The following is a 27,131-nucleotide window of genomic DNA, read 5'->3' as shown; positions in this document are numbered from 1 at the left end:
CCCAATCCAGGGTCTCCAGCGACGGTCCCAGTCCGGGGCCAGTCTGGGGATCGTCGCTGGAGACCGTTGCTGGATGCTCCGGACTGGAGACCGTCGCTGGAGGCTTCGGACTGGAGACCGTCGCTGGAGGCTCTGAACCGCGGATCAAGATAATTACTTGACACACTCTGGACCGCGGATCAACGCTGGAGGCTTCGTGCCATGGATCATAACTGGAGGCTTCGAGCCATTCATCATCACTGGAGGCTTCACTGGAGGCTTCGCCCATCAGGCTGGGGAGACATACAGGAGGCCTGGTTCTGGGAGCAGGCACAGGACTCAACAGGCTTGGGGAGACATTCTGTAGGCTTGGTTCTTGGAACAGGCACAGGATACACTGGGCCGTGGATGAGCACTGGAGGTCTCAAGCATAGAGCATAGAGCCGGCACAACCCGTCCTGGCTGGATGGTTCCTTTCGCCCAGCAAATGCGGGGCGCTAGCACAGGACGCAGGATATCCTGGGCCGTAGAGACGGATGCCCACTCTAGCCCGGCCGATGCGGGAGGATGAACTTTAGCGCACCGGGCTATGAGTGCGCACTGGAGACACCGTGCGCATCACTGCATAACACGGTGCCTGACCAGTCACATGCTCCCCACGGTAAGCACGGGGAGTTAGCTCAGGTCTCCAACCAGTCTGGGGCTGCCTCTCTCTTGTGCCAACTCCTCGTACTGTCACCGCTCTGCTTTCGCCGCCTCTATCTCCTCCCTTGGACCCCGATACCCCGATACTCTCCAGCCTTTGCCCAGGGTCCCTTGCCTTCCAAGATCACCTTCCATGTCCATTCCTCCAGAAAACGCTGCTCCTCCCGGCCACGCCATTTGGTCCGTTTGTGGTGGGTAGTTCTGTCACGACCGTCGTCAGGGAAACGACCGGACCAAGGTGCAGCGTGGTGAGCATACATTTATCCTTTATTAAGAAAGTCACCAACAAAACAAGGGAACAACAAAATGAACGTGAAGCTGACTATGGCTATACCTGCATCAAACAAAGTCAACAACCGAGGTGGAAAAACAGGCTGCCTAATTATGATTCCCAATCAGAGAGAACGATAGACAGCTCGGCCAAACACACAGAAATACAAAACATAGAATGCCCACCCCACATCACAACCTGACCTAACCAAATAGAGAAATAAAACGACACTCTAAGGGCGTGACAGTGTATCCCTCCAAAGCTCAGTTGTCCTGAGTCTGCACAACTCTCCCAGGACCTAGGATCAAGAGAGACACTCAAGTGTTTTAGTACTATATCTCTTGACACAATGATGAAAATAATCATGGCCTCTAAACCTTCAAGCTGCATACTGGACCCTATTCCAACTAAACTACTGAAAGAGCTGCTTCCTGTGCTTGGCCCTCCTATGTTGAACATAATAAACGGCTCTCTATCCACCGGATGTGTACCAAACTCACTAAAAGTGGCAGTAATAAAGCCTCTCTTGAAAAAGCCAAACCTTGACCCAGAAAATATGAAAAACTATCGGGCATATTTATATATATATATATATAACCCTTTATTTAACCACCTAAAAGGAAGCGATTCCCAAACCTTCCATAACAAAGCCATCACCTACAGAGAGATGAACCTGGAGAAGAGTCCCCCTAAGCAAGCTGGTCGTGGGGCTCTGTTCACAAACACAAACACACCCCACAGAGCCCCAGGACAGCAGCACAATTAGACCCAACCAAATCATGAGAAAACAAAAATATAATTACTTGACACATTGGAAAGAATTAACAAAAAAACTGAACAAACTAGAATGCTATTTGGCCCTAAAAGGAGAGTACGTAGTGGCAGAATACCTGACCACTGTGACTGACCCAAAATTAAGGAAAGCTTTGACTATGTACAGACTCAGTGAACATAGCCTTGCTATTGAGAAAGGCCGCCGTAGGCAGACCTGGCTCTCAAGAGAAGACAGGCTATGTGCACACTGCCCACAAAATGAGGTGGAAACTGAGCTGCACTTCCTAACCTCCTGCCAAATGTATGACCATATTAGAGAGACATATGTCCCTCAGATTACACAGATACACAAAGAATTAGAAAACAAACCCAATTTTGATAAATTCCCATATCTATTGGGTGAAATACCACAGTGTGTCATCACAGCAGTAAGATGTGTGACCTGTTGCCACGAGAAAAGGGTGACTAGTGAAGAACAAACACCATTGTAAATACAACCCATATGTAAATTGTAAATGTATGTAAACTTATGTAAATACAAGACATTTTAAATGTCTTTATTCTTTTGGAACTTCTGAGTGTAATGTTCACTGTTAATTTCTATTGTTTATTTCACTTTTGTATATTATCTACTTCACTTGCTTTGACAATATGTTTCCCATGAATAGAATTGAGGGGTAGTTGTTGTTTTGGGGACAGTTGATAGATAGAGAGAGAGAGAGAGAGAGAGAGAGAGAGAGAGAGAGTGTGTGTGTGTGTTGTTGTTTTGGGGACAGTTGATAGATAGAGAGAGAGAGAGAGAGAGAGAGAGTGTGTGTGTGTTGTTGTTTTGGGGACAGTTGATAGATAGAGAGAGAGAGAGAGAGAGAGAGAGAGTGTGTGTGTGTTGTTGTTTGGGGACAGTTGATAGAGAGAGAGAGAGTGTTGTTGTGGTAACAGTTGCCAGGCAGATGTAAAGGTGGGTCATTCTAAGACCACACCCCTGACACAAACAAACCCCCTGACCCCCACCCCTCCTTTTTGTTTGTGTGTGTGAGATTAGTGATCAGTCTGTTTCTCCCCCCTCCCTGCATATCTTTATTTGTTGATAGGGGGAGGGCTTTAGGGATTAAAATCGGATGGGGGTTATCCTTCCCTCCTCCTCCTCCCTATCCCATACTCCTCTTCCTCCCTCCCTCATCCCCTCTATCCCCATCTCCTCCTCCCTCCCTATCCCCGTCTCCTCCTTCCTCCCTATCCCCATCTCCTCCTCCCTCCCTATCCCTCCTCCTCACCTTCCCCCCCCTCTCTCCCTCCTCCTCCCTCCATCCTCCTCCATATCCCCGTCTCCTCCTCCCTCCCTCCATCCTCCTCCATATCCCAGTCTCCTCCTTCCTCCTCCTCCCTATCCCTCCTCCTTCCCCCTCCTCTCTCCCTCCCTCCTCCTCCCTCCCTATCCCCGTCTCCTCCTTCCTCCTCTTCCTCCCTCCCTTCTCCTCCTTCCCTCCTCCTCCTCTCATCCCTGCACAGGTGTATCCCTCTCTCTCACACACACACATACACACTCACAAACATACTGTGACACACACACACAAACACACACACATACACACACACAGGTGAAAGAATAAACATCAGACTCACCGGTGGATCAGGCTCTTCTCCTCCAGGTCAACAGTTAGAGTCTCGCTGCTATAACAGTATCCTACAGTGCTACAGCTGATATAAACGTCCAACCTACAGAGGTGATACAGGCTGACTGGTCTATGTGTGTGATCAGTCTGTCGCTGCATCTCTTCCTGTCACTTCGCTCCGGCCTGACAGTGTGTGTGTGTGTGTCTGACAGTGTGTGTGTGTGTCTGACAGTGTGTGTGTGTGTAAATGTGTGTGTGTGTGTGTGTGTGTCTGACAGTGTGTGTAAATGTGTGCGTGTGTCTGACAGTATGTGTGTGTGTGTCTGACAGTGTGTGTTCCTCCCTCACATCCCCTGGTCTCCGTAGCGATGTGGAGGTTGGCTGCTGGCAGCTGAAACAATGTAGCCTCACATCCTCTTTCCTCTCCCTCCTCTCTGGTCTCTTTCTCCCATCTATCTCATCCTTCTCTCTCTCTCTCTCCCCTCCCCTATCTCTCTCCCTCCTCGCTGGTCTCTTTCTCCCATCTATCTCATCCTTCTCTCTCTCTCTCTCTCCCCTCCCCTATCTCTCTCCCTCCTCGCTGGTCTCTTTCTCCCATCTATCTCATCCTTTTCTCTCTCTCCCCTTTCTCTGTGACTATCTCTCGCCCTCTCTCTTTGTGCTTAACTCATTCCTTCTCTTCCTATAAATCTCTCTCTCCTCTCTCCCTCCCCTATCTCTCTCCCCTCCCCTATCTCCCTCCCTCCTCCCCTATCTCTCTCTCCCCCTCCCCTATATCTCTCTCCCTCCTCCCCTATATCTCCCTCTCCCCTCCCCTATCTCTCTCTCCCCTCCCCTATTTCTCTCTCCCTCCTCCCCTATCTCTCTCCCCTCCCCTATCTCTCTCCCTCCTCCCCTATCTCTCCCCCCCTTATCTCTCTCCCTCCTCCCCTATCTCTCCCCTCCCCTATCTCTCTCCCTCCTCCCCTATCTCTCTCCCACCCCTATCTCTCTCTACCCCTCCCCTATCTCTCTCTCCCCCCTCCCCTATCGCTCTCTCTCCCTCCCCTATAGCTCTCTCTCCCCTCCCCTATCTCTCTCCCTCCTCCCTTATCTCTCTCCCCTCCCCTATCTCTCTCCCCCTCCCCCCTATCTCTCTCCCTCTTCCCCCATCTCTCTCGCTCCCTCCTCCCCTATCTCTCTCCCTCCTCCCCTATCTCTCTCCCTCCTCCCCTATCTCTCTCCCTCCTCCCCCATCTCTCTCCCTCCTCCCCATCTCTCTCTCTCTCCTGCCCTATCTCTCTCCCTCCTCCCCCATCTCTCTCTCCCTCCTCCCCTATCTCTCTCTCCCTCCTCCACCATCTCTCTCTCTCCCTCCTCCCCTATCTCTTTCCCAGACATAAGGGCAGGTGTTTAGTTCTGTACTCAAAGGTGTAATGCACAGCTGCACGTTCCCTCTCAGATTGATCTTGTTTCTAGATGTGTGTTGTTTCTCTGTATATCCACCTAGCAGTTTGATGAAGTTGTCTTTATCCCAGATAGGTTCCCAATCTTCCATCCTCATAACTAGATACCAAGAAGGCATTTCAGGATAAAAATCTAGTTATAGTAGCTAGCTTGTCTCACTATTTTAGCTGGTATGCCTGCTAGTAAGGTTGGTAGACTTTAGAATATCAAACAATAACTAAATATACTGAATAAGACTCACATTCCTTTCAATCCTTTACCCAGATGTGAGCAAAGAAGCATATTTTGTTTCTTTAAAAAATGAACACCAGTCAGGAGGATACAGACAGATGTATGATGCTTAGATATGCAGAAAAATAGGCAGATTTATTATTTTTTTACATAGAATTAAGCATAATGATTAGATTGCAGGAAAAAGCTGTTTCGGGCTGTTTAAAAAATCAAACTTCTCCAACTTTCAGATGAGGGCACAGCCTTCCTCTTAACATCTCCCCAACCATCTAAACATGTTGTGCCCGCTCAAATGTTTGGGGTACATGACTCCCCTGTCTGTACTGCTGCAACACCAAACCCAGAGAGACAGAGTACTTATTTCTAGACCTCTCCTCTCAGAGCTAGTGGAGACAGAACACCTCATGTCTGTCAGTTCTGTGTTGCTGTTGTTGGCAGGTTTGTGTCTGTAAGGTGTCTGTTAATAATTGATGGTGTCTGTGTGTGTGGGAGAGAGAGGGAAAGAGAGGGAGAACGAGAGAGGGAGAGAGAAGGAGAAGGAAAGAGAGGGAGAGAGAAGGAGAGAGAGGAGAGAGAGGGGAGAGAGAAGGAGAGAGAGAGAAGGAGAGTGGAAGAGAGAGAGAGGGAGAGAGAGATGTAGAGAGAGGAGAGAGAAGGAGAGAGAGAGAGAAGGAGAGAGAGAGAGAGAGAGGGAGAGAGGAGAGAGAAGAGACAGAGAGAGAAAGAGAGAGAGAGAGAGAGAGAGGAGAGACAGAGAGAGAGAGAGAGAGAGAAAGAGGGAGAGAGAAGGAGAGACAGAGAGGGAGAGAGAGAGAGAGAGAGAGAGGGGGCCAGTGGCTGTGCAGAGCTGGACCCATTGTTCTACTTTTCCTGTTTTCTACCTTCACAGCTCAGCTCAGTCTGACTGAATGGGTGTGTGTCTGAATGTGTCTGTACACTGGTGTGTGTGTACACTGGTGTGTGTGTGAGAGCCACCCAAAACCCAATCTCAGGACCTTATTTCCTCTCTCTCCATTCTGTCTCAATTCTGCCTTCACTCTCTCTCTCCATTCTGCCTCCACTCTCTCTCTCTCCATTCTGCCTCCCCTCTCACTCCACTCTCTCTCCCTCCATTCTGCCTCCACTCTCACTCCATTCTGCCTCCACTCTCTCTCCATTCTGCCTCCACTCTCTCTCCCTCCATTCTGCCTCCCCTCTCCCTCCACTCTCACTCCATTCTGCCTCCACTCTCTCTCACTCCATTCTGCCTCCTCTCTCTCTCTCTCTCTCTCTCTCTCATTCAACACTCTCTCACCACTCCACCCCCCTCTCTCGCTCTCTGCCTCCACTCTCTCAGCTACAAAACAATAACTAGCAGAAAACACTGTGTGAGAGAGAGAGACAGAGAGAGAGAGAGAGACAGAGACATAGACATAGAGAGAGAGAGACAGAGACATAGAGAGAGACAGAGACATAGAGAGACATAGAGAGAGAGAGAGACAGAGACATAGAGAGAGAGACAGAGACATAGAGACAGAGCGAGAGACAGACATAGAGAGAGAGAGACAGAGACATAGAGAGACAGACATAGAGAGACAGAAACATAGAGAGAGAGAGACAGAGACAGACATAGAGAGAGACAGAGACAGACATAGAGAGAGACAGACATAGAGAGAGAGAGACATAGACATAGAAAGACAGACATAGAGAGACAGAGACATAGAGAGAGAGACAGAAAGAGAGAGCTCTCTGTAACCTGGTTACCCTCTAGGCTCTCTGTAACCTGGTTACCCTCTAGGCTCTCTGTAACCTGGTTACCCTCTAGACTCTCTGTAACCTGGTTACCCTATAGGTTATTGCCCACAATATTTGGAACCAAGGATTGATCAAACCAATCTATAATAATGGAGACAAATTTGACCCAAATTACAGAGGAATTTGCATTAACAGCAACTTGGGTAAATTCTCTGCATAAATAGCAGACTACATCATTTCCTTGATGAACACAACGTCCTGAGCAGATGCCAGATTGGATTTTTTTTGAATGATGGTACAACAGACCACATTTCCACCCTCCACACTCTAATTGACCAACGTGTAAACCAAAACAAAGGCACAATCTACTCGTGTTTTGTAGACCTCAAGAAAGCATTTGATTCAATTTGGCACAAAGGTCTTTTTAGAGACTAACAGAAAGTTATATTGGAGGGAAAAAATCTGATGTTATTAAATCAATGTACACTAAAAACAAATGTCTGGTTAAAATTGGCAACAAAAATATATCACCTCTTGGAAATACACCACAGAAAATCAAAGTAAACTTCAATGCTATTTGTCTCTAAACAGACTGTACATGGTGGCAGACTATCTGACCACTGTGACTGATAGAAAACTGACTAAAACACTTTCTCCCTCTAAAACACTGACTAGGTTCAGACTCAGTGAGCACAGTCTGGCTATAGAGACCGGTCGTCACAGACAAACCTGGCTGCCCAGAGAGGACAGTCTGGCTATAGAGACCGGTCGTCACAGACAAACCCGGCTGCCCAGAGAGGACAGTCTGGCTATAGAGGCCGGTCGTCACAGACAAACCTGGCTGCCCAGAGAGGACAGTCTGGCTATAGAGACCGGTCGTCACAGACAAACCCGGCTGCCCAGAGAGGACAGTCTGGCTATAGAGGCCGGTCGTCACAGACAAACCTGGCTGCCCAGAGAGGACAGTCTGGCTATAGAGACCGGTCGTCACAGACAAACCCGGCTGCCCAGAGAGGACAGTCTGGCTATAGAGGCCGGTCGTCACAGACAAACCTGGCTGCCCAGAGAGGACAGTCTGGCTATAGAGACCGGTCGTCACAGACAAACCCGGCTGCCCAGAGAGGACAGTCTGGCTATAGAGGCCGGTCGTCACAGACAAACCTGGCTGCCCAGAGAGGACAGTCTGGCTATAGAGACCGGTCGTCACAGACCAACCTGGCTGACCAGAGAGGACAGTCTGGCTATAGAGACCGGTCGTCACAGACAAACCTGGCTGCCCAGAGAGGACAGTCTGTGCTCACTCTGCTCCAGGGGAGAGGTAGAGACAGAGCTGCATTTCCTATAACACTGTGACTAATACTCAGATGTAAGAGAATATTTATTTCCCCAAATGATCATTCAGTATAAAGAATTTGAAACTATAAAAGATGTGCAGTTTTGGAAGCCAAACATGTCCTCCTGCCACAACCACAACCTGAGGGACAGTCAGTGAAAAGTGAAATGTAACTTCAACAACAACAACTTTTTTGTTTTGTCTTTCATACCAGGTCATGTGTCTTCTCAGTCATGTTGACACTGGTCTACTACTATTGCTTTAATATATTGTTACATTGAAGAGAGAGAGAGAGAGAGAGAGAGAGAGAGAGAAAGAGAGAGACAGAGAGAGAGAGACAGAGAGAGAGAGAAACAGAGAGAGATAGAGAGAGAGACAGAGAGAGGGAGAAACAGAGAGAGATAGAGAGAGAGACAGAGAGAGGGAGAAACAGAGAGGGAGAGAGCGAGAGGGAGAGAGCGAGAGGGAGAGAGGACAGAGAGAGAGAAACTGAGAGAGAGAGAGAGATAGAGAGAAAACAGAGAGGGAGAAACAGAGAGGAGAAAGCGAGAGACAGAGAGAGACAGAGAGAGAGAGACAGAGAGAGAGAGAGAGACAGAGAGAGACAGAGAGAGGACAGAGAGAGAGAGACAGAGAGAGACAGAGAGAGAGAGACAGAGAGAGAGAGAGAGACAAGAGAGAGAGAGAGAGAGACAGAGAGAGACAGAGAGAGAGACAGAGAGAGAAGAGACAGAGAGAGAGAGAGTATCCTGTAAAAACAGCAGCTAGCAGGAAACAAACAACTCTGAAACTCCAACCCCTCCACACACACTGGTTCAATGCTGCTCCCATCTCCACCCATTTACAACCAGACAAACTCACAAGTTAGAAACTAATAATTCAATGTTTATTATATTATACAACTGATTAAATAATGTAACCCAACTCATAACAAACATATCTGAACTCAACTATGTACATCAACAATAGAAAACAGAAACGGTTCCTGACCCGAACAGTAGGAGATAGACTGTTACCTACTCCCCTCTACCCTCCCTCTCTCTACTCCTCCTCAAACAGCATGATAGAGAAGTCATCCTCCTCTTCCTGAATGGGTTCCTGACCAAGTCTCTTCATCACTTCCTCTCTGCAGCCCAGAATCTCCATGTCTTCATCTAGGAAATCATCCTCTCCTCCCTCATCCCCCTCCCCTACAAACACAGACTGTACAAACTCCTTCCCCTCCATGTCTTCATCTAGGAAATCATCCTCTCCTCCCTCTCCTGTTTCTCTCCCTTCCTCTTTCACTGCCTCCTCCTCAACAGATATATCAGACTCATGTCCCTCTTCCTCCTCCTTCACTGCCTCCCCCTCAACAGATATATCAGACTCATGTCCCTCTTCCTCCTCCTTCACTGCCTCCCCCTCAACAGATATATCAGACTCATGTCCCTCTTCCTCCTCCTCCTCTTCCTCTTCCAGGCTTCTCTCCTCTCTCAGTTCCATCCTTTCTTCTCCTTTACTGGGCTCTTTCGCTCTTTCCTCCTCTACTCCGTCTCCCTCTCTCTTCTCCTCCACTCCTTCTCTCTTCTCCTCTCTCTCTCTCTCTAGTACAGTCTGGTCTTTGCTGGGTGGAGAGGCTACGGGGGATCAGAGGTTAGATGTCAGTTCAGACAGCTACAGGTTGTTGCTAGGTAACTAACGTGGTCAGTACTGTAGAAGTTGAAGTCACCTGGTCTGGCCGTGGTCGCGCTGCCTTTCTTTAGTTTGGAGAGCCAGGGAGTCATCACTCTCTTCTTACCTTCCTCCTCTCCTCTTTTCTTCTCTCCAGCTCTCTCTTTCACTCCCCTTTCCTCCCTCGTTCAGGTCCCCTCCAATTGGCTCTGTGAGAGAGACTTGATTAGTTTAGAGTTGAGAAAGAGAGAAGAGGGAGAGAGACACACACCTGACTTCGTATTCTTTACAGGCTTTAGTCTATTGAACACTCCCTCCTTCTCGCCTGGTCTTTTTATTCCAAGCTGCTCTCCTTCTCTCTTTCCTCCTTGTTTCATCGTTTTCTTTCTGGGCTCTGATGGCGAGAACCATGATGACATCATCAGACCGACTCAGTGTTCTGTTTTAGTGTTAGGGTGGAAGTAAACCCTGCACACTCACCACTCTGCCTCTCTTTCACTCTGTTTCTTAGCAGCATTCACCACAGCTGACTTCTGAGGAACACACACATTAATTATACACTTGGATTTAGTCAAACCAGCTCAGAGAGAGAGAGAGAGAGAGAGTGTGTGTGGAAGACACAGGAGATGTGACATGCTTACCTTGTTTCTGACGTATGCTGACCTCCTGCTCTTTTCATGGTCCAGAAGCATCTCCATCACCTCTATATCCCACAACAACAAGAGTTGCAGCTCCTCATGAATGAACACATTTAATTTAGAAGTCACTTATGGCCTATAGTCTTTTCAAACAGACCCCAGCTACAACGAGGCATTCTTGGAACCTTTTAAAGGAGCCTGTAGTAACTTCAGGTGCAGTGTGTGTGTGTATAGTATTTGTGAAGTATTGTGTGTACCAGCAATCTCGCTGTCCTCTGAGCTCTCTCTGTCTGATGTTTGTTGAGTCCAGAACCCAAACCTAGACAACCTCCTCTGAGAGAGAGAGAGAGACAGAGAGAGAGAGTAGAGAGAGAGAGAGAGTAGAGAGAGAGAGAGTAGAGAGAGAGAGAGAGAGACAGAGAGAGTAGAGAGAGAGAGAGAGGAGAGAGACAGAGAGAGTAGAGAGAGAGAGAGAGAGAGACAGAGAGAGTAGAGAGAGAGAGAGAGAGAGAGAGACAGAGAGAGTAGAGAGAGAGAGAGAGAGAGAGACAGAGAGAGTAGAGAGAGTAGAGAGAGAGAGAGGACAGAGAGAGTAGAGAGAGAGAGAGAGAGAGTAGAGAGAGAGAGAGAGAGTAAGAGAGAGAGAGAGAGAGAGAGAGAGAGAGAGACAGAGAGAGTAGAGAGAGAGAGAGAGAGAGAGTAGAGAGAGAGAGAGACAGACAGAGAGTAGAGAGAGAGAGAGACAGATAGAGTAGAGAGAGAGAGAGAGTAGAGAGAGAGAGAGACAGAGAGAGAGACAAGAGAGAGAGAGAGACAGAGAGAGAGACAGAGAGAGAGAGAGAGAGAGAGAGAGAGAGAGAAAGAGAGTAGAGAGAGACAGACAGAGAGAGAGTAGAGAGAGAGAGAGAGAGAGAGAGAGAGAGAGAGAGAGAAAGAGAGTAGAGACAGACAGACAGAGAGAGAGTAGAGAGAGAGAGAGAGAGAGTAGAGAGAGACAGACAGACAGAGAGAGAGTAGAGAGAAGGAAGGGCATATGTTTATTAAGCAACACACACAAACAAAGTGAATAATTGCAGTGGATACAGAGCCTAAGGAAAGTATTCAGACTACTTCCTCGTTTCCACATTTTGTTACGTTACAGCCTTACAGCCATCAATCTACACACAATGCCCCATAATGACAAAGCAAAAACAGGTTTTTAGAAATATGTGACGTGTGTGTGTTGTGTATATGTGAGGGGAGATGGCCTGTGTGTGTGTTGTCAGGTTGAATATCTCCCCCTGGTGACAGGGACTTGTAACAACCAACTAGAAATCTGACTGACAGAACAATAGAGACTAATGAATGAATGGATGTAAAATTTTGAATGCCATCTTTGGGACGTTAACTCTGACGTCATCCCATTGAAGGTAAAAGGTTAGGCTACGGAAAGCACAAACCATGGATGGATGGATAGAGGGATATATGGATGGAATAGATAGATACAGGTAACTGCCAGAATAAAGGAAACACCAACATAAAGTATTTTAATTGGGCGTTGGGCCACCAACCAGAACAGCTTCAATGAGCCTCGGTGTCTGGAAATCTATTGGAGGGATGAGACATCATTCATCTATGAGAAATTGCATTATTTGGTGTTTTGTTGATGGGAAACGCTTTCTCAGGCACCGTTCCGAATCTCAGATAAACCCCCTATACTCTGTTGAGACACCCTTTGAACCCCCTATACTCTGTTGAGACACCCTTTAAACCCCCTATACTCCGTTGAGACACCCTTTAAACCCCCTATACTCTGTTGAGACACCCTTTAAACCCCCTATACTCCGTTGAGACACCCTTTAAACCCCCTATACTCTGTTGAGACACCCTTTAAACCCCCTATACTCTGTTGAGACACCCTTTAAACCCCCTATACTCTGTTGAGACACCCTTTAAACCCCCTATACTCTGTTGAGACACCCTTTAAACCCCCTATACTCTGTTGAGACACCCTTTAAACCCCCTATACTCTGTTGAGACACCATTTAAACCCCCTATACTCTGTTGAGACACCCTTTAAACCCCCTATACTCTGTTGAGACACCCTTTAAACCCCCTATACTCTGTTGAGACACCCTTTAAACCCCCTATACTCTGTTGAGACACCCTTTGAACCCCCTATACTCTGTTGAGACACCCTTTAAACCCCCTATACTCTGTTGAGACACCCTTTAAACCCATTATACTCCGTTGAGACACCCTTTAAACCCCCTATACTCTGTTGAGACACCCTTTGAACCCCCTATACTCCGTTGAGACACCCTTTAAACCCCCTATACACTGTTGAGACACCCTTTAAACCCGCTATACTACGTTGAGACACCCTTTAAACCCCCTATACTCTGTTGAGACACCCTTTAAACCCCCTATACTCCGTTGAGACACCCTTTGAACCCCCTATACTCTGTTGAGACACCCTTTAAACCCCCTATACTCTGTTGAGACACCCTTAAACCCCCTATACTCTGTTGAGACACCCTTTAAACCCCCTATACTCTGTTGAGACACCCTTTAAACCCCCTATACTCTGTTGAGACACCCTTTAAACCTCCTATACTCTGTTGAGACACCCTTTAAACCCCCTATACTCTCTTGAGACACCCTTTAAACCCCCTATGACAGTGAAGAGGCAACTCCGGGATGCTGGCCTTCTAGGCAGAGTTGCAAAGAAAAAGCCATCTCTCAGACTGGCCAATACAAATAAAAGATTAAGATGGGCAAAAGAACACAGACACTGGACAGAGAAACTCTGCCTAGAAGGCCAGCATCCCGGAGTCGCATCTTCACTGTTGACGTTGAGACTGGTGTTTTGCAGGTACTATTTAATGAAGCTGCCAGTTGAGGACTTGTGAGGCGTCTGTTTCTCAAACTAGACACTCTAATGTACTTGTCCTCTTGCTCAGTTGTGCACCGGGGCCTCCCACTCCTCTTTCTAATCTGGTTAGAGCCAGTTTGCGCTGTTCTATGAAGGGAGTAGTGCACAGCGTTGTACGAGATCTCCAGTGTTTTTGCCAATTTCTCGCATGGAATAGGGTTTCAGAAGAAAGGTCATTGTTTTTGGCCATTTTGAGCCTGTAATCGAACCCACAAATGCTGATGCTCCAGATACTCAACTAGTCCAAAGGCCAGTTTTATTGCTTCTTTAATCAGAACAACAGTTTTCATCTGTGCTAACATAATTGCAAAAGGGTTTTCTAATGATCAATTGACCTTTTAAAATGATAAACTTGGATTAGCTAACCCATCGTGTCATTGGAACACAGGAGTGATGGTTGCTGATAATGGGCCTCTGTAAGCCTATGTAGATATTCCATAAAAAATCAGCCGTTTCCAGATACAGTAGTTATTTACAACATTAAAAAGTGATTTTCCTTCAAAAACAAGGACATTTCTAAGTGACCCCAAACTTTTGAATGGTAGTGTATATACTGTATAGAGATAGATAGAACAATAGATAGAACAACGGACAGACAGAATTTAATTTATGCTATGAAATGGGCAGTTCCCCCTCCTAGCAAATAGCTGACAAAACAATTCAAGCTTGTTTTGATCAATATATTTTTGAATGCACCATCAGTCACGCCTTTGCATATGAAACGGAAAGGGTTGAATATAGCCCCACCAAGGGAACTTTTACTATAGTTGAGTGTAGATGTTTTTAGGCTAAAGTTAACTAGATAAGTAACTAGCATTTGGAACGACGGCAAAGATTTTTTAGAACAAACCCGCATTTGTGAGTAAACTTGAGGTAAATGTCTAATAAATGCCTAAGCATGTATCAATAGAAGAGTCACCTGAAGCTTGAGAGGAATGGAAGCCACAGTAGGAAGGCAGTGAGGCAGAGGGCTTGTAATGTGGACGACCGGCTAGCTACTACTCTCAACTCTAGCTCGGATACTCATGATGATGTATTGGTTGATCTAACTATAACTAGACTACTAGTGATGATGTATTGGTTGACCTAGCCACCTGTAATTATCAGCTGGTTGACCTAGCCACCTGTAATTATCAGCTGGTTGACCTAGCCACCTGTAATTATCAGCTGGTTGACCTAGCCACCTGTAATTATCAGCTGGTTGACCTAGCCACCTGTAATTATCAGCTGGTTGACCTAGCCACCTGTAATTATCAGCTGGTTGACCTAGCCACCTGTAATTATCAGCTGGTTGACCTAGCCACCTGTAATTATCAGCTGGTTGACCTAGCCACCTGTAATTATCAGCTTATTGACCTAGCCACCTGTAATTATCAGCTGGTTGACCTAGCCACCTGTAATTATCAGCTGGTTGACCTAGCCACCTGTAATTATCAGCTGTTGTCAAAGCCGAAATGAGTATGACATCCGGGCATTTAAAATATACAATATTTTTTAAATGTAACATAGTATAATACTTTATACTCAAACGGCCTACTATTTAAGAAGCAAGTATAGGTATTAGGACACGGTATTGTAATCGTGAGAGCCTGTTAAAATGGAAACTGGAAAAACAAAACAGACTAAACTGAATTTTGAGAAGAAAAAAAACCGAAACAACCTTTTTATGCCCTATGCATTGTCCTTTTTATAGGGCCCTATGCATTGTCCTTTTTATAGGGCCCTATGCATTGTCCTTTTTATAGGGCCCTATGCATTGTCCTTTTTATAGGGCCCTATGCATTGTCCTTTTTATAGGGCCCTATGCATTGTCCTTTTTATAGGGCCCTATGCATTGTCCTTTTTATAGGGCCCTATGCATTGTCCTTTTTATAGGGCCCTATGCATTGTCCTTTTTATAGGGCCCTATGCATTGTCCTTTTTATAGGGCCCTATGCATTGTCCTTTTTATAGGGCCCTATGCATTGTCCTTTTTATAGGGCCCTATGCATTGTCCTTTTTATAGGGCCCTATGCATTGTCCTTTTTTGCACTAACACTCTTGCACGGACTCTACCCACACACACACTTAAAGTGACAATCCAACACACACATATAACACGTGCACACATGCATACTGATGCCACACACACTCACAGCATATACTGCTGCTACTGTCTATTATCTATCCTGTTGCCTAGTCACCTTACCCCTACCTACAGTATACTGCTGCTACTGTCTATTATCTATCCTGTTGCCTAGTCACCTTACCCCTACCTACAGTATACTGCTGCTACTGTCTATTATCTATCCTGTTGCCTAGTCACCTTACCCCTACCTACAGTATACTGCTGCTACTGTCTATTATCTATCCTGTTGCCTAGTCACCTTACCCCTACCTACAGTATACTGCTGCTACTGTCTATTATCTATCCTGTTGCCTAGTCACCTTACCCCTACCTATATGTACATATAATTAGCCTGTACCCCTGCACATTGCCTTGGAACTGGTATCCCGCGTATATAGCCATGTTATTTGTACTGAACTGGTATCCCGTGTATATAGCCATGTTATTTGGTCTGAACTGGTATCCCGTGTATATAGCCATGTTATTTGTACTTAACTGGTATCTCGTGTATATAGCCATGTTATTTGTACTGAACTGGTATCCCATGTATACAGCCATGTTATTTGTACTATAGCCATGTTATTTGTAGCCAAGACAACGCAGGAGTGGCTTTGGGACAAGTCTCTGAATGTCCTTGACTGGCCCAGCCAGAGCCCGGACTTGAACCCCATTGAACAGCTCTGGAGACCTGAAAATAGCTGTGCAGCGACGCTCCCCATCCAACCTGACAGAGCTTAAGAGGATCTGCAGAGAAGAACGGGAGAAACTCCCCAAATACAGGTGTACCAAGCTTGTAGTGTCATTCCCAAGAAGACTGGAGGCTGTAATGTCTCGATGTCTAAAAACCTGTTTTTGCTGCGTCATCATGGGGTATTGTGTGTAGATTGATGAGGGAATAAGGCTGTTAAGTAACAACATGTGGAAAAGGGGTCTAAATCACCTTCTGAAGGCACTGTATATATATCTTCATCTTTAACTCTGTTTGAAGATGACCCATAGGTAAGCATTTCACTTTTAGTCTACACCTTCTGTTTACGAAACATGTGACAAATAAAATGAGATTTGGATGGACAGATATAATAGATAGATAGACGGATTGAACCTTGAGTGGAATACTCTGGGCTTGTGTTGCTATGAGGACAGCTTCTCTCAACTTCTTCTTGAATCTCTGGAGAGACTTCCCCTGTAGGAGAGGAGAGGAGAGAGGAGGAGAGGAGACAGGGATGAGAGGAGGAGAGGAGACAGGGATGAGAGGAGAGAGGAGGAGAGGAGACAGGGATGAGAGGAGAGGAGAGAGGAGGAGGGGAGACAGAGGAGAGAGGAGGAAAAGAGACAGGGATGAGAGGAGAGAAGAGAGGAGGAGAGGAAACAGGGAGGAGAGGAGAGAGGAGACGGGGATGAGAGGAGGAGAGGAGACAGGGATGAGAGGATGAGAAGAGAGAGGAGGAGAGGAGACAGGAATGAGAGGAGAGAGGAGGAGAGGAGACGGGGATGAGAGAAGAGAGGAGGAAAGGAGACATGGATGGAGGAGGAGAGGAGACAGGGATGAGAGGAGAGAGGAGGAGAGGAGAGAGGGATGAGAGGAGGAGAGGAGACAGGGATCAGAGGAGAGGAGACAGGGATGAGAGGAGGAGAACATGGATGAGAGGAGGAGAGGATACAGGGATCAGAGGAGGAGAGGAGACATGGATGAGAGGAGGAGAGGAGACAGGGATGAGAGGAGAAAGGAGGAGAGGAGACAGGGATAAGAGGATAGAGGAGGAGACAGGGGTGAGAGGAGTTAGGAGGAGAGGAGACAGGGATGAGAGGAGAGATGAGGAGAGGAGAGAGGGATGAGAGGGGAGATGAGGAGAGGAGAGAGGGATGAGAGGGGAGAGGAGGAGAGGAGAGAGGGATGAGAGGAGAGAGGAGGAGAGGAGACAGGGATGAGAGGAGAGAGGAGGAGAGGAGAGAGGGATGAGAGGAGAGGGATGTGAGGAGAGAGGGATGTAGGAGGAGAGAGGAGGAGAGAGGGATGAGAGACGAGGAGAGGAGAGAGGGATGAGAGGAGAGAGGAGGAGAGGGATGAGAGGAGAGAGGAGGAGAGGAGAGAGGGATGTGAGGAGAGAGGGATGTAGGAGGAGAGAGGAGGAGAGGAGAGAGGGATGAGAGGAGAGACAAGGAGAGGAGAGAGGGATGAGAGGAGAGAGGAGAGAGTAGGAGACAGGGATGAGAGGAGAGGAGGAGACAGGGATGAGAGGAGAGAGGGATGTAGGAGGAGAGAGGAGGAGAGGAGAGAGGGATGAGAGGAGAGAGGAGGAGAGGAGACAGGGATGAGAGGAGAGAGGGATGTAGGAGGAGAGAGGAGGAGAGGAGAGAGGGATGAGAGGAGAGAGGAGGAGAGGAGAGAGGGATGAGAGGAGAGAGAAGGAGAGGAGAGGAGAGAGATGGAAAGAAAAAGGCAGGACAGATATGAGGAGTATAGGGTTAGTATAGTATAGTAATAAAATATAATACTGCATTGTCCATTTGGTTGGAATGAAAATGGTTCTTCTGCCTTCATCCCAACCACAGGTTAGGGTTAGTGCCCATTTCCATACAAAACTTACGGGCTCATATAAAATAAATGACATCTAGGGTCAAAGGTCAACATTTCAGGTAGTCAAGGTCAGGGTGTTGACACTCACCCATGTTAAAGGCCAGGGTCAGCCACAGTGCAGTGCCCCTGGATGTAGAGGCCTATACAATGTCTGAGGTTTTAAACAGGCCTATACAATGTCTGAGGTTTTAAACAGGCCTATACAATGTCTGAGGTTTTAAACAGGCCTATACAATGTCTGAGGTTTTAAACAGGCCTATACAATGTCTGAGGTTTTAAACAGGCCTATACAATGTCTGAGGTTTTAAACAGGCCTATACAATGTCTGAGGTTTTAAATAGGACTATACAATGTCTGAGGTTTTAAATAGGCCTATACAATGTCTGAGGTTTTAAACAGGCCTATACAATGTCTGAGGTTTTAAACAGGCCTATACAATGTCTGAGGTTTTAAACAGGCCTATACAATGTCTGAGGTTTTAAATAGGACTATACAATGTCTGAGGTTTTAAATAGGACTATACAATGTCTGAGGTTTTATACAGGCCTATACAATGTCTGAGGTTTTAAACAGGCCTATACAATGTCTGAGGTTTTAAACAGGCCTATACAATGTCTGAGGTTTTAAATAGGACTATACAATGTCTGAGGTTTTAAACAGGCCTATACAATGTCTGAGGTTTTAAATAGGACTATACAATGTCTGAGGTTTTAAACAGGCCTATACAATGTCTGAGGTTTTAAATAGGACTATACAATGTCTGAGGTTTTAAACAGGCCTATACAATGTCTGAGGTTTTAAATAGGACTATACAATGTCTGAGGTTTTAAATAGGACTATACAATGTCTGAGGTTTTAAATAGGACTATACAATGTCTGAGGTTTTAAATAGGACTATACAATGTCTGAGGTTTTAAACAGGCCTATACAATGTCTGAGGTTTTAAATAGGACTATACAATGTCTGAGGTTTTAAATAGGACTATACAATGTCTGAGGATATTGTATTTTACTCTAGAGTTGACGTTGATTAGTAATCGTGTGCTTTCATTTCAGTACATCCAAAGTGTCATGATCCCTGATGGTGCTCTCACCAGGCATTACATGACTCACGATCATATATGGAATGAGGAATACCAACACTACGTATTTTATTAAATAAACAAAATGTAACTACAGTAACGGTTGTACCGAAACCAAACTGTCACCCCAAAACCATAACAGGTACCAAACAGTTGTTTATGGACTGTTCGAACGCTAATAGATGAGACAGCAGAGGGCAAATCAACTGATATCAACACTAGCTCAGTGGGCTAACACAGTCTCAACTGATATCAACACTAACACGACTGTGGACTAACAGTCTCAACTGATATCAACACCAGCTCAGTGGGCTAACACAGTCTCAACTGATATCAACACCAGCTCAGTGGGCTAACGCAGTCTCAACTGATATCAACACCAGCTCAGTGGGCTAACACAGTCTCAACTGATATCAACACCAGCTCAGTGGGCTAACACAGTTTCAACTGAACTCAACACCAGCTCAGTGGGCTAACACAGTTTCAACTGATATCAACACCAGCTCAGTGGGCTAACACAGTCTCAACTGATATCAACACCAGCTCAGTGGGCTAACACAGTCTCAACTGAAATCAACACCAGCTCAGTGGGCTAACACAGTTTCAACTGATATCAACACCAGCTCAGTGGGCTAACACAGTCTCAACTGATATCAACACCAGCTCAGTGGGCTAACACAGTCTCAACTGATATCAACACCAGCTCAGTGGGCTAACACAGTTTCAACTGAACTCAACACCAGCTCAGTGGGCTAACACAGTTTCAACTGATATCAACACCAGCTCAGTGGGCTAACACAGTCTCAACTGATATCAACACCAGCTCAGTGGGCTAACACAGTTTCAACTGATATCAACACTAGCTCAGTGGGCTAACACAGTCTCAACTGATATCAACACCAGCTCAGTGGGCTAACACAGTCTCAACTGAAATCAACACTAACACGACTGTGGGCTAACACAGTCTCAACTGAAATCAACACTAACACGACTGTGGGCTAACACAGTCTCAACTGATATCAACACCAGCTCAGTGGGCTAACACAGTCTCAACTGAAATCAACACCAGCTCAGTGGGCTAACACAGTCTCAACTGAAATCAACACTAACACGACTGTGGGCTAACACAGTCTCAACTGAAATCAACACTAACACGACTGTGGACTAACAGTCTCAACTGATATCAACACCAGCTCAGTGGGCTAACGCAGTCTCAACTGATATCAACACCAGCTCAGTGGGCTAACACAGTCTCAACTGATATCAACACCAGCTCAGTGGGCTAACACAGTCTCAACTGATATCAACACCAGCTCAGTGGGCTAACACAGTTTCAACTGAACTCAACACCAGCTCAGTGGGCTAACACAGTTTCAACTGATATCAACACCAGCTCAGTGGGCTAACACAGTCTCAACTGATATCAACACCAGCTCAGTGGGCTAACACAGTTTCAACTGATATCAACACTAGCTCAGTGGGCTAACACAGTCTCAACTGAAATCAACACCAGCTCAGTGGGCTAACACAGTCTCAACTGAAATCAACACCAGCTCAGTGGGCTAACACAGTCTCAACTGAAATCAACACCAGCTCAGTGGGCTAACACAGTCTCAACTGAAATCAACACCAGCTCAGTGGGCTAACACAGTCTCAACTGAACTCAACACCAGCTCAGTGGGCTAACACAGTCTCAACTGAACTCAACACCAGCTCAGTGGGCTAACACAGTCTCAACTGAAATCAACACCAGCTCAGTGGGCTAACACAGTCTCAACTGAACTCAACACCAGCTCAGTGGGCTAACACAGTCTCAACTGAAATCAACACCAGCTCAGTGGGCTAACACAGTCTCAACTGAAATCAACACCAGCTCAGTGGGCTAACACAGTCTCAACTGATATCAACACTAACACGACTGAGTGGCACAGACAACCAGGGTTAAATTGTATGCCCTTTCCAGAAGACTAACCGTGATGGCGGCGTCCTCAGTGAGCTCTGTGTAATTCCTGACTTTAGACCGACACACCCAGGCTCTGCTGACTGGTTCCCCCAGGTAGGTTACATGGTACCTGCACTACACACAAACATAACATACACATTACACACAATCAGAAATGTTCACATGAAAGACACTACCCCAGTGTTTTCATTCAGTCATTTATAATGGGAGACTTCCACTGATCTTACAGGGTAGAGATCAGTGTTTATCTTACAGGGTACAGATCAGTGTTTATCTTACAGGGTACAGGTCAGTGTTTATCTTACAGGGTACAGGTCAGTGTGTCTCTGACAAGGTACAGGGTACAGGTCAGTGTGTCTCTTACAGGGTACAGGTCAGTGTGTATCTTACAGGGTACAGGTCAGTGTGTCTCTTACAGGGTACAGGTCAGTGTGTCTCTTACAGGGTACAGGTCAGTGTGTCTCTTACAGGGTACAGATCAGTGTTTATCTTACAGGGTACAGGTCAGTGTGTCTCTTACAGGGTACAGGTCAGTGTGTCTCTTACAGGGTACAGGTCAGTGTGTCTCTTACAGGGTACAGGTCAGTGTGTCTCTTACAGGGTACAGGTCAGTGTGTATCTTACAGGGTACAAGTCAGTGTGTATCTTACAGGGTACAGGTCAGTGTGTCTCTTACAGGGTACAGGTCAGTGTGTATCTTACAGGGTACAGGTCAGTGTTTATCTTACAGGGTACAGGTCAGTGTGTCTCTTACAGGGTACAGGGTACAGGTCAGTGTGTCTCTTAAAGGGTACAGGGTACAGGTCAGTGTGTATCTTACAGGGTACAGGTCAGTGTTTATCTTACAGGGTACAGGTCAGTGTGTCTCTTACAGGGTACAGGTCAGTGTGTCTCTTACAGGGTACAGGGTACAGGTCAGTGTGTATCTTACAGGGTACAGGTCAGTGTGTCTCTTACAGGGTACAGGTCAGTGTGTCTCTTACAGGGTACAGGTCAGTGTGTCTCTTACAGGGTACAGGTCAGTGTGTATCTTACAGGGTACAGGTCAGTGTGTATCTTACAGGGTACAGATCAGTGTTTATCTTACAGGGTACAGGTCAGTGTGTCTCTTACAGGGTACAGGTCAGTGTGTCTCTTACAGGGTACAGGTCAGTGTGTCTCTTACAGGGTACAGGCTACAGATCAGTGTTTATCTTACAGGGTACAGGTCAGTGTGTCTCTTACAGGGTACAGGTCAGTGTGTATCTTACAGGGTACAGGTCAGTGTGTATCTTACAGGGTACAGGGTACAGATCAGTGTTTATCTTACAGGGTACAGGTCAGTGTGTCTCTTACAGGGTACAGGTCAGTGTGTATCTTACAGGGTACAGGTCAGTGTGTCTCTTACAGGGTACAGGGTACAGGTCAGTGTGTATCTTACAGGGCACAGGGTACAGGTCAGTGTGTCTCTTACAGGGTACAGGTCAGTGTGTCTCTTACAGGGTACAGGGTACAGGTCAGTGTGTCTCTTACAGGGTACAGGGTACAGGTCAGTGTGTCTCTTACAGGGTACAGGTCAGTGTGTCTCTTACAGGGTACAGGTCAGTGTGTCTCTTACAGGGTACAGGTCAGTGTGTATCTTACAGGGTACAGGTCAGTGTGTCTCTTACAGGGTACAGGTCAGTGTGTATCTTACAGGGTACAGGTCAGTGTTTATCTTACAGGGTACAGGTCAGTGTGTCTCTTACAGGGTACAGGGTACAGGTCAGTGTGTCTCTTAAAGGGTACAGGGTACAGGTCAGTGTGTATCTTACAGGGTACAGGTCAGTGTTTATCTTACAGGGTACAGGTCAGTGTGTCTCTTACAGGGTACAGGTCAGTGTGTCTCTTACAGGGTACAGGTCAGTGTGTATCTTACAGGGTACAGGTCAGTGTGTATCTTACAGGGTACAGGTCAGTGTGTATCTTACAGGGTACAGGTCAGTGTGTCTCTTACAGGGTACAGGTCAGTGTGTATCTTACAGGGTACAGGTCAGTGTGTATCTTACAGGGTACAGGTCAGTGTGTATCTTACAGGGTACAGGGTACAGATCAGTGTTTATCTTACAGGGTACAGGTCAGTGTGTCTCTTACAGGGTACAGGTCAGTGTGTATCTTACAGGGTACAGGTCAGTGTGTCTCTTACAGGGTACAGGTCAGTGTGTCTCTTACAGGGTACAGGGTACAGGTCAGTGTGTCTCTTACAGGGTACAGGTCAGTGTGTATCTTACAGGGTACAGGTCAGTGTGTCTCTTACAGGGTGCAGGTCAGTGTGTATCTTACAGGGTACAGGTCAGTGTGTCTCTTACAGGGTACAGGTCAGTGTGTATCTTACAGGGTACAGGTCAGTGTGTATCTTACAGGGTACAGGTCAGTGTGTATCTTACAGCGTACAGGTCAGTGTTTATCTTACAGGGTACAGGTCAGTGTGTATCTTACAGGGTACAGGTCAGTGTGTATCTTACAGGGTACAGGTCAGTGTGTATCTTACAGGGTACAGGGTACAGATCAGTGTTTATCTTACAGGGTACAGGTCAGTGTGTCTCTTACAGGGTACAGGTCAGTGTGTATCTTACAGGGTACAGGTCAGTGTGTCTCTTACAGGGTACAGGGTACAGGTCAGTGTGTATCTTACAGGGCACAGGGTACAGGTCAGTGTGTCTCTTACAGGGTACAGGTCAGTGTGTCTCTTACAGGGTACAGGGTACAGGTCAGTGTGTCTCTTACAGGGTACAGGTCAGTGTGTCTCTTACAGGGTACAGGTCAGTGTGTCTCTTACAGGGTACAGGTCAGTGTGTCTCTTACAGGGTACAGGTCAGTGTGTATCTTACAGGGTACAGGTCAGTGTGTCTCTTACAGGGTACAGGTCAGTGTGTATCTTACAGGGTACAGGTCAGTGTTTATCTTACAGGGTACAGGTCAGTGTGTCTCTTACAGGGTACAGGTCAGTGTGTATCTTACAGGGTACAGGTCAGTGTGTATCTTACAGGGTACAGGTTAGTGTGTCTCTTACAGGGTACAGGTCAGTGTGTTTCTTACAGGGTACAGGTCAGTGTGTCTCTTACAGGGGTACAGGGTACAGGTCAGTGTGTATCTTACAGGGTACAGGTCAGTGTGTCTCTTACAGGGTACAGGTCAGTGTGTCTCTTACAGGGTACAGGTCAGTGTGTATCTTACAGGGTACAGGGTACAGGTCAGTGTGTCTCTTACAGGGTACAGGTCAGTGTGTCTCTTACAGGGTACAGGTCAGTGTGTATCTTACAGGGTACAGGTCAGTGTGTATCTTACAGGGTACAGGTCAGTGTGTCTCTTACAGGGTACAGGTCAGTGTGTCTCTTACAGGGTACAGGTCAGTGTGTCTCTTACAGGGTACAGATCAGTGTTTATCTTACAGGGTACAGGTCAGTGTGTCTCTTACAGGGTACAGGGTACAGGTCAGTGTGTCTCTTACAGGGTACAGGGTACAGGTCAGTGTGTCTCTTACAGGGTACAGGTCAGTGTGTATCTTACAGGGTACAGGTCAGTGTGTCTCTTACAGGGTACAGGTCAGTGTGTATCTTACAGGGTACAGGTCAGTGTGTCTCTTACAGGGTACAGGTCAGTGTGTATCTTACAGGGTACAGGTCAGTGTGTATCTTACAGGGTACAGGTCAGTGTGTATCTTACAGCGTACAGGTCAGTGTTTATCTTACAGGGTACAGGTCAGTGTGTATCTTACAGGGTACAGGTCAGTGTGTATCTTACAGGGTACAGGTCAGTGTTTATCTTACAGGGTACAGGTCAGTGTTTATCTTACATGGTACAGGTCAGTGTTTATCTTACAGGGTACAGGTCAGTGTGTATCTTACAGGGTACAGGTCAGTGTGTATCTTACAGGGTACAGGTCAGTGTGTCTCTTACAGGGTACAGGTCAGTGTGTATCTTACAGGGTACAGGTCAGTGTTTATCTTACAGGGTACAGGTCAGTGTGTATCTTACAGGGTACAGGTCAGTGTGTCTCTTACAGGGTACAGGTCAGTGTGTATCTTACAGGGTACAGGTCAGTGTGTATCTTACAGGGTACAGGTCAGTGTGTATCTTAAGGGGTACAGGTCAGTGTGTATCTTACAGGGTACAGGTCAGTGTGTATCTTACAGGGTACAGGTCAGTGTGTATCTTACAGGGTACAGGTCAGTGTTTATCTTACAGGGTACAGGTCAGTGTGTATCTTACAGGGTACAGGTCAGTCTTTATCTTACAGGGTACAGATCAGTGTTTATCTTACAGGGTACAGGGTACAGGTCAGTGTTTATCTTACAGAGTACAGGGTACAGGCAGTGTTTATCTTACAGAGTACAGGGTACAGGTCCGTGTGTATCTTACAGGGTACAGGTCAGTGTGTATCTTAAGGGGTACAGGTCAGTGGTTATCTTACAGGGTACAGGTCAGTGTTTATCTTACAGGGTACAGGTCAGTGTTTATCTTACAGGGTACAGGTCAGTGTATATCTTACAGGGTACAGGTCAGTGTTTATCTTACAGGGTACAGATCAGTGTTTATCGTACAGGGTACAGGTCAGTGTGTATCTTACAGGGTACAGGGTACAGGTCAGTGTGTATCTTACAGGGTACAGGGTACAGGTCAGTGTGTATCTTACAGGGTACAGGTCAGTGTGTCTCTTACAGGGTACAGGTCAGTGTGTCTCTTACAGGGTACAGGTCAGTGTGTATCTTACAGGGTACAGGTCAGTGTTTATCTTACAGAGTACAGGTCAGTGTTTATCTTACAGGGTACAGGTCAGTGTTTATCGTACAGGGTACAGGTCCGTGTGTATCTTACAGGGTACAGGTCAGTGTGTATCTTACAGGGTACAGGTCAGTGTGTATCTTAAGGGGTACAGGTCAGTGTTTATCTTACAGGGTACAGGTCAGTGTTTATCTTACAGAGTACAGGTCAGTGTTTATCTTACAGGGTACAGGGTACAGGTCAGTGTTTATCTTACAGGGTACAGGGTACAGGTCAGTGTTTATCTTACAGGGTACAGGGTACAGGTCAGTGTTTATCTTACAGGGTACAGGGTACAGGTCAGTGTTTATCTTACAGAGTACAGGTCAGTGTTTATCTTACAGGGTACAGGTCAGTATTCCTGTTGAACTGGCAGAAGGTCTTGGTGTCTGGATCTCTCTCCACTATCGCTGGCCACCTGGATCAATTAATCAATATAACATTGTCAATACAATCAGTACTCCACATTACAATGGAGGACAGGACAGTGGTTATTCGTGGGTTATACAGCATGTGTCTAGTTTGTCCATTCATTCTAAATTGAGGCCAGAGGTCGCATTAGCTTCCAGAAATCAGCATTTTCAAAACGCAGAGCATCAAAGAATCTGTGTTTAAAACCATTTCACCTGCATTTTATATTGAAGTCAACAGTGTTGTTTTGATTCAATGGCGTGATCAGGGACGTGTAGCTATCGTTTTCCTTCACAGAAAATACATCACTGCACCACTTTCACCAAAAATAGCTTCATTTTCAGATGACAACAGAAGTGGCTGTTTGGCTGGAAGCCACAAAAATTTTGACACATTTAAATGTAAATGAGCTTACAATGAGAAAGCAAGGTATTCCTAATGTTTAGCATAGAAGGAATGTAGCCATCATATTCCTAATGTTTAGCATAGAAGGAATGTAGCCATTATATTCCTAATGTTTGGCATAGAAGGAATGTAGCCATCATATTCCTAATGTTTGGCATAGAAGGAATGTAGCAATTATATTCCTAATGTTTGGCATAGAAGGAATGTAGCCATTATATTCCTAGTGCTTAGCATAGAAGGAATGTAGCCATCATATTCCTAATGTTTAGCATAGAAGGAATGTAGCCATCATATTCCTAATGTTTGGCATAGAAGGAATGTAGCAATTATATTCCTAATGTTTGGCATAGAAGGAATGTAGCCATTATATTCCTAGTGCTTAGCATAGAAGGAATGTAGCCATCATATTCCTAATGTTTAGCATAGAAGGAATGTAGCCATCATATTCCTAATGTTTAGCATAGAAGGAATGTAGCCATCATATTCCTAATGTTTAGCATAGAAGGAATGTAG

At 46.2% G+C, this 27,131-nt stretch overlaps 1 protein-coding gene across 2 annotated transcripts in view; it reads right to left on the bottom strand.

The window, feature by feature from the left end:
• Positions 1-8,953: 8,953 nt before the first annotated feature.
• The window catches only part of LOC109884344 (zinc finger CW-type PWWP domain protein 1), a 32,027-nt gene continuing 13,849 nt past the window's right edge, over positions 8,954-27,131 (bottom strand). Inside the window, exons 8-16 of one of the 2 annotated variants that reach the window (XM_031832691.1) lie at positions 26,145-26,220; positions 21,030-21,134; positions 16,501-16,581; positions 10,635-10,710; positions 10,381-10,442; positions 10,220-10,272; positions 10,011-10,133; positions 9,798-9,948; positions 8,954-9,705 (exon numbers count right to left, since the gene is read on the bottom strand). In XM_031832691.1, coding sequence (XP_031688551.1) covers position 10,133; positions 10,220-10,272; positions 10,381-10,442; positions 10,635-10,710; positions 16,501-16,581; positions 21,030-21,134; positions 26,145-26,220 — 454 coding nt within the window. In that variant the 3' untranslated portion in view covers positions 8,954-9,705; positions 9,798-9,948; positions 10,011-10,132. The remainder of the gene's footprint in view (positions 9,706-9,797; positions 9,949-10,010; positions 10,134-10,219; positions 10,273-10,380; positions 10,443-10,634; positions 10,711-16,500; positions 16,582-21,029; positions 21,135-26,144; positions 26,221-27,131) is intronic. The other variant, XM_031832692.1, reaches the window with a different exon arrangement.

Source organism: Oncorhynchus kisutch, linkage group LG9, assembly GCF_002021735.2.
Source record: "Oncorhynchus kisutch isolate 150728-3 linkage group LG9, Okis_V2, whole genome shotgun sequence".
Taxonomy (NCBI): Eukaryota; Metazoa; Chordata; class Actinopteri; order Salmoniformes; family Salmonidae; genus Oncorhynchus; species Oncorhynchus kisutch.
Note: the sequence above shows the minus strand (reverse complement) of the source record. Positions and strands in the feature narration are given on the sequence as shown.